The sequence below is a fragment of the Saimiri boliviensis genome (genome assembly GCF_048565385.1).
Source record: "Saimiri boliviensis isolate mSaiBol1 chromosome 16 unlocalized genomic scaffold, mSaiBol1.pri SUPER_16_unloc_3, whole genome shotgun sequence".
Lineage (NCBI taxonomy): Eukaryota > Metazoa > Chordata > Mammalia > Primates > Cebidae > Saimiri > Saimiri boliviensis.
Genome location: NW_027412501.1, coordinates 151818 through 171589, shown reverse-complemented (window position 1 = coordinate 171589; position 19772 = coordinate 151818). Strand labels below are relative to the sequence as shown.

Genomic DNA, 19772 nt, shown 5'->3' with positions numbered 1-19772 from the left:
TGTAGTCCTAGCACTCTGGGAGGCTGAGGCGAGAGGATCACTTGAGGCCAAGGGTTCAAGACCAGCCTGGAAAACCTAGCAAGACCCCATCTCTATTTTTAAAAATTATGTATTTCTTCTATTTAAATATAGTACATAGGTACGAATTGCTTCTTGAAGACTGTATCGTATGAAGAAAAGTGATTCTATATTCATGACTCCTCCATCTGGATCTAATCTCGGGATAGCCCAATATTAAAAGAGAAGAGTCCAGAAGTCAGAGTGTGCACCAGACGACATGGGTTATTTATTTCAAACGTAACTCTAAGATTCTGTTTGCTTTGAATTGCTACTTACTATTTGGGCTGAAACCGAAGTCACAGGAGCAGGAGAAGATATTATTAAATTTAGATTCTTTAAGGACTTAGAAGGAACTTAAGAAACATACAAGATCCACCTGGGGAAAAAAAGGAAAAACAAAAATCCATTAAACTGCTACCGAGGGACCCAAAAGACAACTTGCGTTAATCAGAGGATGCTGGTTTTTCTTGGATTAATCTACAAATGTAGTGCTTTCATGATAAAATTACCAATACGATTTTTTAAAGAAATGAAAAGCTGATTCTGTAACACATATTTTTTTTAATTTTGAAATTACCAGAATAATTCTGGAAAAGAAGCCTAATGAGGGTGATACTAAGATTAAAAACACAGAAGATTTAAGATATGATACCAGTAGATCTTATCTCTGTGGAAGAGAGACGAGTTTTTCAGTACTAGCTACAGAGATAAATGGGTGACCGCAAGGAAAGAATATGAAGTTCGACCCTTACCTCATTGAACAACTATTTAAATATTTAGATCAAACCATAAAAGTATACTAAATGAAAAATGGAAGAATCTTTTTAAAATAGTCCTTAAGTAGGAATGAGCTTTCTAAGTAGGACAAAAACCCAAAAGCCATTTTACTAAATTCATTGGATCTCCTCATACAAAATTCAAACAATAGATATTTATCTAAGAAAAGGCAGAAATCCCCCTTTACCTGTGTTCCCAGAAACAACCATGGTGTCACCCCGATTGCGGAGTTCTCTGGAAACCAGAAGTTCAGTAGGAACCTGCCGAAGTTGGGAGGGAGGGAGGATGCAGTCCGCATCGGGCTTACCCCTTATTCTGCCCTTGTCTTTTCAGAGGGTTGCTTTTACCCAAAGTAGTGGAGGATCGTGGTGTGCAAAGAACAGACGTCGGAAACCTTGGGAGCGGGATTTATTTCAGTGACTCACTCAGGTATGTTTGATCTTTAATCGCAGAATCGTTACCGAGTTTTCTTGCTGTGTATTTTCTTCTGTCTTCTCTTGATGAGGGAGTTTCTCACCCAAAACACAGGTTTATCTGTTATACATGACCTCAGTACACCTAGAATACGGTTTCATCTTCAACATCCTTGATAATGTTAAAATCTGCCTTTGGGCCAGACGTGGTGGCTCACACTGTAATCCCAGCTCTTTGGGAGGCCAGGGCAGGAGGATCGCTTGAGCCCAGGAATGTAAGGCCAGCCTAGGCAACATAGTGAGACCTCACCTCTAGAAAAAAAAAATTTTAAATTAGCTTTGCATGGTAGCACGAATCAAACCCACAGTTCTAGCTATTAGGGAGGCTGAGATGGGCGGATCACTCAAGTCCGGGAGTTCAAGGCTGGAGTGAGTTATGATTACGCCACTGCAGTCCAGTGTGGGCAACACAGTGAGAAGAACTCCATGTACTTCATCTGCCAACCTCATAATTGCTATTGTGACATCATTTTATGCAAGGAAACAGTCTCAGGGAGGTCAGGCAACTTGCCTAAGGTTGCAGAGCTATTTAAAAGATGAAGACTGATTTCAAGCCCAGGACAAAGGACAATGAGCCAGGATATTTGAAGAGTTCCTACAAATCAAGAAGAAAAAGACAAGCAACCCTGTAAGCATATGGGCAAAAGGCATGAATGGAAACCTAAAAGCAAAGAAAATGAGCTGGGGCCAGGCACTGTGGCTAATGCCTGTAATCCCAGCACTTTAGAAGGCTAAGGCGTGTAGACTGCTGGAGGTCAGGAGTTTGAGAGCAGCCCGTCCAATGTGGCGAAACCCCATCTCTACTACAAATACAAAAATTACCTGGGCGTGGTGGTGCATACGTGTTGTCCCAGCTCCTTGGGAGGCTGAAGTAGGAGAATCACTTGAACTCAGGAGGCGGAGACTGCAGTGAGCTGGGATCACACCGCTGCACTCCAGCCTGGGTGACAGAGCAAGACCCTGTCTCAGAAAATGAGCTGAGTGTAGTGGCAGACACATGCAGTCCCAGCTACTCAGGAGTTTGAGGCAGAAAGATTGCTCAAGTCCAGGAGTTTGAGATTAGCCTGGGCAACACAGCAAGACCCCCCATCTCTGGAAAACAAAAAACAAAAAACATTTTTTAATTAGCCAGGCATGGTGGTACACACCTGTAGTCCAAGCTACTCAAGAGGCTGAGGCAGGAGGATTGCTTGAGTCCAGCAGTCCAAGGCTGCAGTGAGCTGTGTCTGCACCACTACATCCAGCTTGGGAGACAGAGCCAGACCCCGTCTCTTAAAAAAAGAGAAGAAAAATGAAAAGAGAGAGAGAGCGAGAGCACTGTAATAACAGAACACTGGAAATGATGCAGACGTCCATTGACAGTGGAATCGATCCATAAATTTTGGTGGAGTCCTACATGAAGTCCTATCCTGAAGTTTAAAGAAATGGACTGTGGCTACACGTGTCGAATGGATGAGCCTTAGGACCTTAGTGGGGCAGAAGTTGTTATATGAGGCATATCGTGGAGATATTGAGGGTCTGGTTCCACACTAATGCAATTAAGCAAGTATTGCGATAAAGTGAGTCGCACACATTTTTTGGCTTCGCAATGAGTGTAAAAGGTTTACACTCTATTAAGTGTGCCACAGCATCGTGTGTAAAAAAAACAATGTGCAGACCTTAATTTTAAAATAATACTTTGTTACTAAAAATGCTCATGATCATCTGAGCCTTCAGTGAGCCATTGTCTTTTTGCTGGTGGAAGGTCTTCGTGTTGATGGCTGCTGACCGATGAGGGTGGTGTTTGCCGAAAGTTGAGGTGGCTGTGTCGATTTCTTAAAATGAGACAGCAATGACATTTGCCTCAGCGATTGACTCTTCTTCCTCTCATGAAAGATTTGTCCGTCGTATGTGATGCTATTTGATGGCATTTACCTGCGGTAGAACTTCCTTGAAAATTTCAGTCAATTATCTCAAACACTGCTGCTGCTTTATCATTAAGTTTATCTAATATTCAAAATCCTTTGTTGTCATTTCAACAACATCCACAACATCTTCACCAGGAATAGATTTCACCTCAAGAAACCGCTTTCTTCACTCGTGCATAAGAAGCAACTCCTCATTCATTCAAGGTGGATCATGAGATTGCAGCAATTCAGTCCCCTCTTCGGGCTCCTCTGCTAACTCTAGTTCTCGTGCTGTTTCTGCCACGTGTACAGCGACCTCCTCCACTGAAGTTTGAACCTCTCAAAGTCACCCAGGATAGTTAGAGTAAACTTCTTCCAAACCCCTGTCAATACTGATAGGGTGACCTCCTCCCATAACTTATCAAATGGCCTTAAGAGCAAGGAGAATGGTGAATCCTTTTTAGAAGGTTTTCCATTTCCTTTGTCCAGATCCATCAGAGGAATCACTGTCTGTGGCAGCTACAGACCTGAAAAATGTATCTATGTTTGAGAGTTGGGGTCTTTCTCCATCCTCGCCCAGGCGAGAGTACAGTAAGATGCAGCCATAGCTCCCTGGAACCTCAAACTCCTGGACTCAAGTGATCATCCCACTTCAGACTCCTGGGGTTACAGGCATGCCTGGCCAAAATGTATTTCTGTTGTTTTCTTTTCTTTTTTTCTTTTTTTTTTTTTTTTTGAGATGGAGTTTCACTCTTGCCCAGGCTGGAATGCAGTGGCACGATCTCTGCTCACTGCAACCTCTGCCTCCCAGGTTCAAGCGATTCTTCTGTCTCATCGTCCTGAGTAGCTGGGATTACAAGCACATGCCATCATGCCCAGCTAATTTTTGTATTTTTAGTGGAGACAGGGTTTCATCATACTGGTCAGGCTGGTCTTGAACTCCTGACCTCAGATGATCCACCCAGCTCAGCCTCCCAAAGTGCTTGGATTACAGGCATGAGCCACTGCACCCAGCCCAAAATGTATTTCTTTTTCTTTTTCTTTTTTTTTTTTTTTCTCTGAGACAGAGTCTTACATTGTTGCCCAGGCTGTAATGCAGTGGCACAATCTCGGCTCACTGCTATCTCTGCCTCCTGGGTCCAAGCAATTCTCCTGCCTCAGCCTCCCGAGTAGCTGGGACTACAGGCACATGCCACCATGCCCAGCTATTTTTTTTTTTTTTTGTATTTTTAGTAGAGACAGGGTTTCACCATGTTGGCCAGGATGCTCTCAATCTCCTGACCTCGTGATCCACCCACCTTGGCCTCCCAATGTGCTGGGATTACAGGCATGAGCCACCGCACCCGGCCCGTATTTCTTAAATAATAAGGTTTGAAAGCTAAAATTACTCCTTGATCCCTGGCTGCAGAATGGAAGTTGTGTTAGCAGGCATTAAAACAACAAAATCCTTGTATCTCTCTATCAGATCTCTTGGATGACTGGGCACTTTGTCAGTGAGCAATCATATTCTGAAAGGAAACTTTTTTGTGGAGCAGTAAATGTCTACATTGGGCTTTAAATTCAGTAAACCATTCTGTAAACAGATGTGCTATCATCCAGGTTTTGTTGTTCTGTTTAGAGAGCACAGACAGAGTCGATTTAGCACAATTCTAAGGGCCCTGGGATTTTTGTGAATGGCAAGTAAGCACTGGCTTCAGCTTATAGTCACCAGCTGTATTCGTCCCTCACAAGAGTCAGCCTGTCATCTGAAGCTTTCAAGTCAGCCATTGACTCCTCTCGAGCTGTGGAAGTTCTAGATGGCATCTTCTTCCTAGAAGGCTGTTTGGTCTACGTGGAAACTCTGTGATTTAGTGAAGCCACCTGCATCAATGCTCTTAGCTAGATCTTCTGGAAAACTTGCTGCAGCTTCTACATCAGCACCTGCTGCCTCGCCTTGCATTTTTATTTTATGAAGACGGCTTCTTTCCTTCAACCTCAGCCCACCTCTGCTAGCTTCAAGCCTTCCTTCTGTGGTTTCCTTACCTCTCTGAGCCTTCACAGAATTGAACAGAGTTGGAGCCTTGCTCTGGATTACGCTCGGCTTAAAAAAAATATCGTGGCTGGTTTGATCTTCTATCCAGACCGTGAAAATTTTCTTCATACCAGAAATAAGGCTGTTACACTTATCATGCCTGTGTTCCACTCGAGTAGCACTTTAAATTTCCTTCAAGAATTATTTCCTGACATTCACCACTCGGATAACTGTTTGGCACGAGGGGCCTAACTTTCAACTTGTCTTGGTTTTCAACATGCCTTCCTCACGACGCTTAATCATTTCTAGCTTTTGATTTCAAGTGAGAGACATGTGACCCTCTCTTTCACGTGAACCCTTAGAGGCCACTGTAGGGTTATTAACTGGCCTAATTCCAGTATCATTGTATCTCAGGGAATAGGGGGGCCAGAGAAGAAGGAGAGAGCTGGGGAACCCACTGGTCAGTGAAGTAGTCAGAACACACAAAGCATTTAACAAGCTCACCACCTTATCTGGGCACAGTTCATTGCACCCCAAAACAGTTACAGTCGTAACATCACAGACCACTGACCACACATCGCTATTACGGCTATAATAAAAATGAAAAGCTTTGAAACATTGTGAGAATTACCCAAATGTGACATAGAGACACAGAGGAAGCACCTGCTGTTTAAAGAAGGAAAAATGGCACCAGTAGAGCTGCTCTACACGGGGTTGCCACAAACCATCAATTTGTTAAAAAAAAAAAAAAAGAAAGAAAAGAAAAGAAAAAAGAAAAGCAATATCTGCAAAGTACAATAAAACAAGGTGTGCCTGTATGTGCAAGGCTCAAAAACAAGCAAAAGTATACATTACATTGTTGCGGGACATGTATCTGTGTGTTAATGCTATGAAAGAAAATAGGCCAGGCATTTCGGCTCCAGCCAGTGGGAGGCCAAGGCGGAAAAATTTCTTGAGGCCAAGAGTTCAAGACCAGCCTGGGCAACATAGTGAGGCCCCATGGCTACAAAAATGTTTTTAAAATTAAGCCAGGCACAGTGGTGCACACCTGTAGTCCCAGCCTCAGGAGACTGAGGTAAGAGAATTACTTGAGCCCAGGAGGTTGAGGCTGTGGAGAGCTCTGATTGCACCACTGCACTCCAGCCTGGGTGAAATAGTGCAAGAGCATGTCTCAAAAAAAGACAAAACTGTTATTAAAAAAAAGGGGGACGCAGTAAAACCTCTCCCACCTACCCAGGGTCCCCTCTGTGGCTCCTTATGGAATAAATTCCACATGGAGAAAAAGAGAAAATAATATACACAAAAATCAAGACAGTGATCGAATTACCTCTGGGTGGGAGAGGTGAGCGGTGGGGCGGCATAGAAGCTTTAGGGATGTTCTAGTTCTTAAGCTAAGCGGTAGCTATATGGATATTTATCGAATTATTCTTTCAATATGTATATTATAAATGCTTTTCCTTATGCACAATATAGCAAAGTAAAAATTTTTAGATGTGAATTGAGCCAGATAGCAGCAGATCAGGAGTGCATGAGCCAGAAGAGATGGTCACTAGCCTCCTCTGCCAGAGTGTGATAAGCTAGGAAGGAGCCGAGAGAGCTCCAGGGAGAAGGCCAGAATGGGGCTTCATGCGAAGGAAGAAGCCTGCTTGTAAGTTGCAGGGAAAGAGCTCTCCAGAGGGGAGAGAGTTACAGAAGGATTGGGGGACTTATTTTTTTTTTTTTCAGTGGGTGAAACAAAGAAGGGTTGTCTGACCATACTTTTGCATTTTGAACTTGATCTTTAAAAAATAGAGATGCATCGGCCGGGTGCGGTGGCTCACGCCTGTAATCCCGGCACTTTGGGAGGCTGAGGCGGGTGGATCACGAGGTCAAGAGATCGAGACCATCCTGGCCAACGTGGTGAAATCCCGTCTCTACTAAAAATACAAAAACATTAGCTGGGCGTGGTGGCGCGTGCCTGTAGTCCTAGCTACTCAGGAGGCTGAGGCAGGAGAATCGCTTGAACCCAGGAGGTGGAGGTTGTGGTGAGCTGAGATTGCACCATTGCACTCCAGCCTGGGTAACAAGAGCGAAACCCCATCTAAAAAAAAAAAAAAAAAAAAAAAAAAATAGCCGGGCGCGGTGGCTCAAGCCTGTCATCCCAGCACTTTGGGAGGCCGAGGCGGGTGGATCACGAGGTCAAGAGATCGAGACCATCCTGGTCAACATGGTGAAACCCCGTCTCTACTAAAAATACAAAAAAAAATTAGCTGGGCATGGTGGCACGTGCCTGTAATCCCAGCTCCTCAGGAGGCTGAGACAGGAGAATTGCCTGATCCCAGGAGGCGGAGGTTGCGGTGAGCCGAGATCGCACCATTGCACTCCAGCCTGGGTAACAAGAGCGAAACTCCGTCTCAAAAAAAATAGAGATGCGTCTCCAAAATGTTGTCCCCAAAGGTGTGTCCTAGCCTGTACTCCTAACAGCAAGAGTTGCCTTATTAAAGCTGCTGATTCCTGAAGAAAGAGAAAACATTTCTCGTGTAGATATCATTTAAAGTGTTTGTTTTCCATTCAGGAGGTTTTGTGAGAGCTCATCTTTCCCTTTGACCAGTTCTTACCCACTTGGTACTCACGGTTCTTACTCCTTTCTGAGCTTTAGTGCAGAGAATTAAATCTACCTTTTCCTAATTAGAAAGGTGGTGATTTTTCCTTCTCTTTTACCACCCTGGTATTTATGATAGCAAAATGTGTATATGTTAGTAGCTAACGAAGATTGAGGAGAACAGTAGAATTCATTTCCCTCTGGGAACAGTGCTTTGAGTGCTGCCTAGCAAAGCCTAAGGGCAGTATACGTGTTTGTCACATAGAAATGTGAAATAGGCCAGGCATGATTGCTCACGGCTATAATCCCAGCACTTTGGGAGGCTGAGAAGGGAGGAACAGTTGAACCCAGGAGTTTGAGACCAGCCTGAGAAACATAGTGAGATCCCATCTTTGCAAAAAAGTTAAAAAGTTAACCAGGTGTGGTGGTACATACCTGTAGTTCCAGCTACTCAGGAGGTCGAGGTGGGAGGATCACTTGAGCCCAGGAGACTGAGACTGCAATGAGCTATAATCGTGCCGCTGCACTGTAGCCTGGGTAGCAAAGCAAGATTTTGCCTAGGAAAAAAAAAAAAAAAGAAGAAGAAGAAATATTAGATAAATAAGTGTATAATAAAGTTCTAAATTGAGTCTTTGGAGATATTTCAGTAATAGGAAAATTTAGAACAGTTTACCAATAATATTTCCTGTTTATGCAAGAAAATGTTATTGACAGGTCGCTGTAAGCTATAAATAAGTGTTTATTTCTTTTCACATGCAGTACAAGTATCAAGTACTCACACCCGGGAGAGACAGATGGCACCAGACTCCTGCTCATTTGTGACGTAGCCCTCGGGAAGTGTATGGACTTACACAAGAAGGACTTTTCCTTAACTGAAGCACCACCAGGCTACGACAGTGTGCATGGAGTTTCACAAACAGCCTCTGTCACCACAGACTTTGAGGTATTTTCCTATCAAGGAACACACAAAGAGGGTCTTGAATGCTCAAAGAAGAGCCTCCGATTTTTGCTCCTATTTTCATTAAATATGCTTAAGTTTAAATAATTATTATATATTTACTGTTGGAATTCAACATATTCTAAACTAGCAAGCATGCTTTTACAAAAACATCTGCCAATACAGGCTTTTTGTTGCTGCTCTTGTTAATCACCTACTGATTTCTGTTTTCTCTAGGATGATGAATTTGTGGTCTATAAAACCAATCAGGTTAAAATGAAATATATTATTAAATTTTCCATGCCTGGAGATCAAATAAAGGACTTTCATCCTGGTGATCATACTGAACTAGAGGAATGCAGACCTGAGTTTTCAGATTTTTCAAAGGTCGAAGGTAGGAAGGACAATGTTCTCGAATGCTGTTTTATGTTATTGTATGTATAGACCTCAAATGTTCCATTTTCAATGGAATGTATATTTGCATTTGTTATATCTATGACCTGATCCATAAGTATTTCATTTTCTTTCAATCTCAAAATTGTTTCCCACAAATTTCTCTCAAGCCCGCTGCCTAATGTCAAAATAAAGCACTTACTCTTAAAATATAAATATAAATTTATTTTGAGACAGGGTCTCACTTTATCTCCCAGGCTAGAGTACTGTGGTGTGATCAAAGCTCACTGCAGCCTCAAACTCCTGGGCTTAAATGATTTTTCTGACTCAACCTCCCAAGTAGCTGGGACTACCACACGTGACTTTTTTTTTTTTTTAGAGGCAAGGTCTCACTCTGTGGCCCAAACTGGTCTCAAATTCCCGGCCTTACGCAATCCTCCTGCCTCGGCATCCCAAAGTGCTAGGATTACAGATATGAGCCACCATGGCCAGCCTTATTTCCTTTTTTATCTTGCTTACATAAAAATCAGGATGTTTGAGAAACGTTAAGCCATCTCAGAATTCCATGTGACTTCATTAACCCATTGCAGTTGAGCTTATCCTCTTCAGCGAAAGTCAAGGCTAAAACCTGTGGAACCTTGCTAAGATGTCATGGTGCAGAAAGTATAATGGGGTGCACAGAACAGGCAGCAGACCCGCTGTCGAGTGAGGAAGCCCGGGGTTCGAGTGTCGCCCTGCCACCCTGCAATCTTAAAACTGCACGACGTTTTGCGATCCACCTTCTCTCCGACGGGAATGAGAGCAGTACCCACGTGACAGAATTGCTGTAAGGGTTGAAGGGGACGTTGAAGGCACTGAGAAAATTGTCATGTGCGGTGCGTGTGTTAGCAGCAGTAGTGTGCCCACATGAGAGGATGTTCACTTCTCAGATCCTCACGAGCCCAAACAATTACAGTACTAATTAGTAGGACTGTAAAAACACACTAACACTTTTGGCCATGCTCAAATTCTTTTTTATCAGAAATGTGTGAGTTCATGTGTGCTCAGAGGTGACTCCAATTTTTTCTCTGGGAGTCATTAAATGAAATATCTGGTAAGACGATATGTGTTTATATTTCCTAACCTTATCTGTGTGTTTGTACCACTTAGAAAAGGGTGTGAACGTTTTTCAATATGCTGCCGTAGGAGCTGACTCAGGCGTCCGTAGGTTGTTTCATGTCTTGCCAGAATGCTTGTGTAGTACCATAAATGATAGTGACTGAGCCTTTCTACGTTACACACCGGGGAACGCAGACGCCTGGATTCAGGCTTCAGCCACGTTCGAGACAGTCTGAAGACCTCTGTGTATTTGTATGTTTAAATGTATGTCAAGTAATGCTAAGTTTTCAAGAGGACACGCCAGAGTCTCTACATTAAAAAGGCAGAAGAGCACATGCCTGTAGTCCCAGCTACTCGAGAGGCTGAGGCAGGATGATTACTTGAGCACAGGAGTTCAAAACCAGCCTGGGCAACACAGTGAGACCCCCATCTCTACCAAAAAAAAAAAAAAAGAGAGAGAGAGAGAGAAAAGAAGAAAAGAAAACTAAGCAGAATTGTCTTTTAAAAAAAAAAGGTCAGGCCAGGTATGGTGGCTCATGCCTATAGTCCCAGCACTTTGGGAGGTCAAGGCAGGTAGATCCCTGAGTCCAGGAGTTCGAGACCAGCCTGGGCAACATGGCTAAACCTCATCTCTACAAAAAAAAAAACACCAAAAAATTAGCTGGGCATGGTGGTGTGTGTACCTGTAGTCCCAGCTGCTCGGGAGGATCATCTGAGCCAAAGACAAGTCTACCATGAGCAGAGACTGTGCCACTCCACTCACACCTGGGTGACAGAGTGAGACGCTGTCCCCCAAAAAAAGGCAGAAGGCAACTCCCATTTTTCTCATGTGGGTTCACTTGCCTTTCAGAATTGGCTATTGAAAATCATAAAACACTCTTTGTCCATTTTCCCTAAAATACAATGCCTGAAGGCACGGAGAGGAATAAAGATCAAAATAACAAAAAAGCAGACAGGGATGGTTTGGAAAGCTAATGGTAACATTTTGAACATTTAGATTATCAGTTACCAGATGCCAAAACTTCCAGCAGCAGCACCAAGGCCGGCCTCCAGGACGCCTCTGGAAACTTGGTTCCTCTGGAGGATGTCCACATCAAGGGCACAATCATAGACATTGTAGCCCAGGTATGTCGTTCATGGCTTTATGATACTTAAACTACATGGATGTAAACCGTAGATGAGAATCTGATTGCAGGTAGGTGAACTGAGGAAAACAGATACATTTCTAAATTCATTTATTCAAGCAGTATTCCCTGCGCACTCCACGCCAGGGACCGTCTGGGCTCTAGGCATCCAGCAATGCACAATACAAGAGCTCTGCCCATGTGGAGCCCACACCGTGTGGGGGAACAGGCAGTAAACACGATGAATGAGTGACACACATCACATGTTAGATGGGGACGGGTGCTAAAGGGAAAGATGAAAGCAGGAGGGCATAGGAGCTGTGAAAGACGGGGCTCCGAACCTGTGAATAGAATGGCCGAGGAGGCCACCCCGAGAAGGTGACGTCTGCATGCAGACCTGAAGGAAGTGGGGGCGAACCTGTGTGGACGTGGGGGGGACGCGTATCCCAGGCCGCGGCAGCAGCACATGCCAAGGCCCTGAGGCAGGAGGCTGGTCTGGTCCAGGCAGGCCAAGGAGGCCACCGTGGCCGCAGTGCAGTGGAAAGCCGGGAGTGCGTGGAGACTGAGTCAGAGACGTGAGGGCCTCTCACATCAGGACGCAGGTCATGCTGTCCTTGACTCTGAGCGAAATGGAAGCTTCTAGATGTTTGGCAGAGGAACGACAGGAACAGGCCTATGTTTTAACGGGCTTACGCCGGCCACCGTCTTGGGAACGGGAAGAGGACCAGTGGGAAGAAATGGTAGGTCAAGTTCCCCGGAAAACAGACTCTGGATGGAATTTGTCTTCAGGAAGCTTGTGGGACTGTGCCTGTGGGAGCGGCACCTGTGACGGAGTGAGGGCGGCAGGATGTGGCACGGGACACAACAGAGTCCTCCGATGATCTTGGGGGAAGCTCTGGGCCGGAAAGGTCCTTGAGAGAAGGTCTGACTAGGCAAGGGGGCTGGGCTTTAGAGTCCCACCGGGACCAGTCCTGGGATGTGGGCTGCTCCAGGGAGGGGTCAGAACGTTGGCTGCGGCTGTTTGTCTTTGGCTGAGGATGGTTCCTGGGGAGGGCCCCACGGGTGACACTCCTAGCAGTCTCAGACCTGAAGGGGACACCGCGGGCCCAGTGTCACATCCCACAGAGGAGACGATTGACAGAATTCAGTTAAGGGAGCTGGCGACGTGGAGAACGTTTGCAGTGGGGGTGTAGGAAGTGATGGGGATCAGATCGGTGGGGAGGGGACGCGAGAGAAAGACAGTGGCCCAGGTGACAGCAGGGTGTTTGCCCTGAACAGCTAGAAGGATCACGTTTGCCCTTTCTAGAAAGGGCAGAGTCACGGGAGGGCAGATGGGGGCCATCAGGAGTTCATCTTTGGCCAAGTCAGTCTTGTTGACTACCTAGGACCAGGGAGGAGACCCAGGCTGCACTTGTAACCGGGGAGTCAGCAGCATTCAGGTAGTATTTAAAGTCAGCCCAGATTGAAAACGCAGAGAATCAGTGGAGAGAACAGAGACCAACGTGGAGAGGTCTGGGCACAGGCTGAGTCAGACACGGAGCCCAGGAGGGAGTGGCTCCTCCCAGGAGGGAGCAGGCCAGCTGAGCAGGGAGGGGAGGAGAGGCTGCTGTGGGTCTCGTGAAGAACAACCCAGCCCTGACCTTTGGATTTAGTGGTGAGATCACTGGTGACCTTTGCCTTTTGATGGTGTGGTGGGGGTGAACGGCTGATCAGAGTGAGTTCAAAAGAGAACGGAAGGAAGAATTGGGAGACAGAGGAGAGATGAGACAGCAGCTGAAGAGAAGTGGGATTGAGTGTTTTTCTCCTTTTAAGACACAAGAGACAGCAGCGTGTGTGGGAGTCAGCACAGGAGGGAAACCTGGCAATGTCGGGGAGGGGAATCGCTGGAATTCCTTCTCTGCACTCTTCTCTAGGTTTTATTGCATAAATAGGAAATATTGTTGAAAAGACTTTCCCGGTAAACTGTTCTAAATTTTACTTTTATTGAAATAGCTCCAAAGCCTCCATTTAGAACTTTACTATTCCCTTATTTATTTAGCATTTCCATGTAACCAGCGTATATATTGTCCTTACATTGTGCCAGGCAGTGTGCTAAGCATTTCTTCCCAGAGAGAGATGAATTCCACTGTTTTTCCAAATCTTTTATTAGCTACTAAAACATACGCATTTTGCTACCATAAATACCAGGGTAGTGGCTGAGTGCTGTGGCTCGTGCCTGTAATCCCAGCACTTTGGGAGGGAGGCTGAGGCAGGAGGATCACTTGAGCTCAAGAGTTCCAGACCAACCCGGGGAACATGAAGAAATCCACCTCTACAGAAACCGGTTGAGTGTGGAGGCATACATCTGTCGTCCCATCTACTCGGGAGGCTGAGATGGGAGGATGGCTTGAGCCCAGAGGCAGAGGTTACAGTGAGATGAGATTGCACCAATGCACTCCAGTCTGAATGATAGAGTGAGATGCTGTTTAAAAAAAACAAAACAAAACAAAAAAAACCCAGGGTGTTGAAAGAGAAGGAACAAACCCCACCTTATTAAATTATCTGCACTAAAGCTCAGAAGAGTATTAAATACTAAGTGAGTAAGAACTGGTCAAAGGGAAAGGCAGGCATCGCAGGAGGGTTATCTAATGCGGGTGCTGGGGCCACAGCCAGCCGCTCGCAGCAGGCTCAACATCCACAGTCACGGGGTGGAAGGCAGCATCGGGGGTGCCAGGTGGCCAGATGCGGTAACCAAGGTGAAGCTTGGAAAGCTTTTGGTTTTCTGAAATTGAGTGGGTTCGCTGAGATTTGACCTCATCATCAGATTCTAACACTGAAGATGGCATTAAACAACCATAAAGGCCTTTTTTTTTTTTTTTTTTTTTTTTTTTTTTTTTTTTTTGAGACGGAGTTTCGCTCTTGTTACCCAGGCTGGAGTGCAATGGCGCGATCTCGGCTCACCGCAACCTCCGCCTCCTGGGTTCAAGCAATTCTCCTGCCTCAGCCTCCTGAGTAGCTGGGATTACAGGCACGCGCCACCATGCCCAGCTAATTTTTTGTATTTTTAGTAGAGACGGGGTTTCACCATGTTGACCAGGATGGTCTCGATCTCTTGACCTCGTGATCCACCCGCCTCGGCCTCCCAAAGTGCTGGGATTACAGGCTTGAGCCACCGCGCCCGGCCGATAAAGGCCTTTTAGGCGAATAAGGACATTGAAGTACAGTGCCATGACGTTCTGATCCCTGTAGAGGGAAATTAGTTCCCTGTTGTTGTTGTTGTTGCTGTTGTTGTTGTTGTTGTTGTAGAAAGTGATTTTATTTAAAGACAGAGAGAAACAGGAGAAGGAGAGAGACAGAAACAGCCAAGTCTCACGCCGAGTGAGAGAATCCAGAAAGGTGGAATCCAGGAGAGGAGAGCAGCCTCCACACTGAGTGGAAGGGAACAGAGAGAGATGGAGTTGAGGAGGGGAAGACAGGCTTCCACGAGAGTGTGGAAGGGGACCCCAGAGGGGAAATCCAGGAGAGAGAAAGATGGCTTCCATGGAGAGAGTGTTCTTGGAAGGAGACCCAAACATGGAGTCCTGGGAAATTCGTTCTATTTCAGTGATCACCTTTAACTAGGGAGATGGGGTGTCAGGGTGAGAAGAGCAGTTTGGATATAGCTGACCCCCACCCCTGGGCCCACTCTGACCCATGCACACATCTTCAAGGCAGCTCAGAGCAACATCACAGACTTTGAAAAGACCCAGATGTGAGCTCAGGGGACATGTTCTGTCTCTGCTACTCCCTTTGGCATCACTTAGGAGCTGTAAACACGGTGGTGACCGCTTTCAAGAGTCAGGCCCTCGGCCAAGTTTTCCACACGCAGTACTTAATTCTCCCAGACTCCATGAGTCAAGCGCTGTCATTATGCCCCTTGTTTGTATAAGGAAGCGGAGGCCCAGGGACAAACACTGCGATAATGCCCAAATTTGAACTCAGTTCATTCTGATTCCAGCGTCCACGTTCTTAACCACTACACCAGAGTGCAGCTCGGTGGATCATACAGAGCAAAGGATCTGGGGTTTGAAAGGCTTACCTTTGAATTCTGGCTTCTTCTTTCTAGTGCTACGAGCTTGGGAAAGTGACTTCTTTGCCTCATTTTCCTCATATGTAAAATAGAAATAAGAGTATCTGCCCATCAGTGTCGTTCCTATTAGATCTAAGAAATGCAAAGGACTTAGGGCATGGTTGTTATTTACAAAACAAATCGCGACTAGGTTACGGGGGGAGCCGTGTGTCCTCCATGCCTTACTTGGGATTAGACAACTTGTACCGTATGATATTTCAAATCCAGAGGCCTGTTCCCTGGGTAAGTTTGCCCAAAAATAACTCTCGATTTAGCAGTGAATTTCTCACTCATTTTATGATGAAACAGCCAGACTGTAGATTGAGCTTAAGTATCCGAGCAGAGGCTGAGTTGCAGACTCTTATACGTGCATGGCTCCTACATTTTGACCCTTCGTAGAATAGTTTAATGATGTTAAGCTTAGTTACAAAATGGTTTTGTCTCATGGAAGAAAATTAAGGTGTCAAAATTTGTTATACTGTATTAGTTTCAGCTGTAAGGCCTGGTAAAAATACTTTTATTCTTATTATTACCTAAAATCATTGACCTTTGTGAGTGCCCAGCCACACAGTGTGATGATATACAAAGAGAGCGCAGCTGACACAGGCCTGATGTCTGGGGACTCCCACGCAAAAGCAGGCCCGCTAACTAGAATAGGCAGGACGGCTACTGAGTAGGAAGAAACGTTAGTCTACACCAAGTACAGTTAGATAGTGATCCCGTTCATCAGACTCAGGGCAGGCATACGTGCCTTTGAGGGTTTGGTAAAACTGTGGAAGGTCCAAGAGAGGAAGAGAAGGAGTTCCATGCACAGTCAAGAGGACAGTGTCTGATGTCCTCCCAGTCCATGCTAGGTGGGCCCCAGTCCCAGTGGCCCCAGTCCCACCAGGCGCACTCTGGCCATTGCACACAGCATAGCCCAGATCGCTGAGAAACTCCAGGATGCACCTCTGTCTCATCTTGGGCAGCTGGCCAGAACGGAATTCCAGGAATCCCGTTGGCAAGGGATTCTGTTTCCAGGAGGGTGCTGACCTGTTGATTTGGGGAGACTCCAATTGCTTATATTAACAAGGACTCCTTGAAAAATTGTGCCTGGAACCCTACACACCCTAGGGGTAGCCCAGCTTGCAGCAAATCCAGGTTTGGACAATATTTTCAAAGAAGTTAGGTTCTATTTTCATTTTGGTCTCTTCCCTGGATTCTTGATGACAGATTATGAAATATTTTTGGCTTATTATTGTCACATTTAAAATCTTACTGTTTCTTATGCATCTGAGGAGTTTTTTCTTTATTTTCAAATATTGAAAGCCTCCTGCTTTTCCTGAGTGAGAGAGTGTGAAAAGAGTCTATTAGAAAGATGAATTAGGTAATAGAGACAACAGAGAGGAGTGGAGAAGACTTGATTCTGGAAGAACCAAGGCCCGAAGAGATGAGGAGCTAGACGAGGGCTGTGTAGAGAGGGGAAAGCCTCAGAGAGGTCCCCAGGAGGAAATGCCAAGACCCGAGAGCCGATAGGATAGAGGTCAAGAGATCGAGACCATCCTGGTCAACATGGTGAAACCCCGTCTTTACTAAAAATACAAACAATTAGCTGGGCATGGTGGCGCGTGCCTGTAATCCCAGCTAGTCAGGAGGCTGAGGCAGGAGAATTGCCTGAACCCAGGAGACGGAGGTTGCGGTGAGCCGAGATCGCGCCATTGCACTCCAGCCTGGGCAACGAGAGCAAAACTCCATCTCAAAAAAAAAAAAAAAAAGAAGAAGGACCGTTCTGAAATCGTTTCCAGCCCACGTGGCACTAGGGAGGCATCAAAGCCCACAACACGAAAGGGGTGATTTTCCAGCCATCTCAGCAAAAGCTATATTGCCCCCACTAAATCAGAGTTGGCAAGACTTCTGGTGACTTGTATTCCGGTCAGATATGTATGAACCGAACTATGGGACTAGTGCATTTTATCACATGACATGGGCTCTCCATTGTAGAAGGGAAGCCAGGGTTGGGAATCTGAGGGACACGATACGAATGCAAGGCATTTCAAATAAACACGCAAAATCATTTTCGTTCATCGTCGTTCCTGCAGACGTTGTCCGTGTGGTCTCATCACGTGTATGGATTGTTTTCTTCTTCAGGTCATTGTTTTTCAGACATACACAAATAACAGTCATGTGCCCATTGAGGCAAGATATATCTTTCCTTTGGATGAGAAGGCTGCTATGTGTGGCTTCGAAGCCTTCATCGATGGGAAGCACATAGTTGGAGAGGTAAGGGGAGAAGACGCGTCGCGCCCGCGCTCTGCTTTCGAAGTCAGCTTCCGTCTCCCCGAGTCTTCGTTTTCTGAGTCCCCATGGCTATGAAGTTGAGTAGCAGCCTTATCATAAAACGAGAATATTCTTCGAAGAACCAGTTCCTGCACAGTGAGCCTCCCTGAAACATCCCTCCCTGATAAATGGTTTCTACCCCACTCCGTCCAATCTTTGTCGTCAGTGTCTTGTACATTCATAGCCTTGGCACCGTAAGAGTGATTTACAATATGAAAAGTTTAAGAGGGCCAGGTGCAGTGGCTCGTGCCTGTAATCCCAGCAGTTTGGGAGGCTGAAGCAGGCAGATCACTTGAAGTCAGGAGTTCGAGACCAGCCCGGCCAACATGGTAAAACCCCATCTCTACTAAAAATCCGAAAATTAGCCAGGCGTGGTGGCATATGCCTGTTAATCCCAGCTACTCAGGAGGCTGAGGCAGGAGAATCACTTGAATCCGGGTGGCATAGGTTGCAGTGAGCCAAGATCATGCCACTGTACTCCAGCCTGGACAACAGAGTAAGACTTTGTCTCAGAAAAAGAGAAAAAAGTTTAAGAGAGACACGCTGGAAAATTGGTGAAGCCCTTATTATATATTTTTGTAAAACCTGATCCCTGGAATCGTGTTATAAAAGTAAAGCTGAAATGAAAGCTATTGTAACTTTCTAAAAAACAAACAACAAAAAAAACCCATCAGCTGATGAATTCTTTGTTTATTCTAAGGACCAGCCCACAGTTGCAATTATAAACTATAATTTACTAAATTTAAAGTCATTATTTTTTTTTTGTTCAACATAAACTCCCAACCAAAAAAAATTTTTTCACTATTGATTTTGAAATATATTAGTCCCGACTTAAAGAGACTTCTCTTCAGTTGGCCTTTTCTGGTTCAAATTCTCATCAAATAAGTATATTTCAATGATCACTTTAAACAAGTTTTCATTCGTCTTACTTAGATTCGATTTTCAGTTTCTGCCTGGGTTTTAATAAGCATTGATGTTGTTTTCTTTATTAAAGCCTGAAGTCACTCTTCATGTCAGGAATGATTGAAAAATCATCTTTTCCAGATTAAGGAGAAGGAAGAAGCCCAGCGAGAGTACCGAGAAGCCGTGAGCCGGGGTGATGGCGCTTATCTGATGAACCAGGACGCCCCGGTAGGGCTTGGTGTGCGTGCTGCGTGCATACACGGAAGGGAAAGAGTCCGCACGGGACTTGAAATATGCAATTCATGCTAGAGGCTGAGATAATTTACACTGTTGTGGGCCCCAGAGTTTCACTTGCTCTAAGTCAGAGGAAGCCACGCCGGTGAGACCCATTTGCTTTATCTCAACAAAGGAGGAAATGGCTTCAGTAGTTCCAGACAAACAGGGAGAGAGCTAGGCCCACCATTGGGAACTGAGTCTCCCAGAAGAAATGACAGACGATCATATAACATTCGAAGTATCTCACTTTCATCTTCGGAAAAGAGTGTGATATCTTGTCCAGGCACGGTGGCTCACACCTGTAATCCCAGCACTGTGGGAGGCCGTGGCAGGAGCATCATCTGAGGTCAGGATTTCAAGAACCTGGCCAACATGGTGAAACCCCCATCTCTACTAAGAATACAAAAATTAGTTGGGTGTGGTGGCAGGCACCTGTAATCCCAGCTACTGAGGAGGCTGTGGCAGGAGAATCGCTTGAACTCAGGAGGCAGAGGTTTCAGTGAGCCGACATGCCATTGCGTCGCATCCTGGGCAACAAGAACAAAACTCCATCTCAAAAAAAATCAGAGTGTGATATATTTACAGTTTTCCTGGACATAAGCTCACCTAGCAGATGGTCCAGTCGTAAAGCAGGGAGGCATTTCTGCCAGGTCCTGGGCAAGCCCAGCTCCTGTGCTTTTGGGTGATTTGCTTTAGCAGGGACGTGACGTGGACAGGGTGGAAGAGGGACCAGCTGGCAGGTCCACTAGACTACTTTCCTTAAATATCAGATGTCTCACGAGGCCTCTGGCAGGTGCTAGATTGTGTGTCGTCGGCGTCTGATTCTACTGCAGGTATTTTAGTTGATTTT

At 45.5% G+C, this 19772-nt stretch overlaps 1 protein-coding gene across 8 annotated transcripts in view; it reads left to right on the top strand.

Moving 5' to 3' along the window:
- The window catches only part of LOC141583178 (protein mono-ADP-ribosyltransferase PARP4-like), an 86508-nt gene that overhangs the window by 20700 nt on the left and 46036 nt on the right, over positions 1–19772 (top strand). For 7 of the 8 annotated variants that reach the window (XM_074392511.1, XM_074392510.1, XM_074392514.1 and 4 more), the window contains 6 exons: positions 1171–1266; positions 8548–8731; positions 8963–9119; positions 11214–11341; positions 17555–17686; positions 18788–18874. In XM_074392511.1, the coding sequence (XP_074248612.1) occupies positions 1171–1266; positions 8548–8731; positions 8963–9119; positions 11214–11341; positions 17555–17686; positions 18788–18874 (784 nt within the window). The remainder of the gene's footprint in view (positions 1–1170; positions 1267–8547; positions 8732–8962; positions 9120–11213; positions 11342–17554; positions 17687–18787; positions 18875–19772) is intronic. The other variant, XM_074392513.1, reaches the window with a different exon arrangement.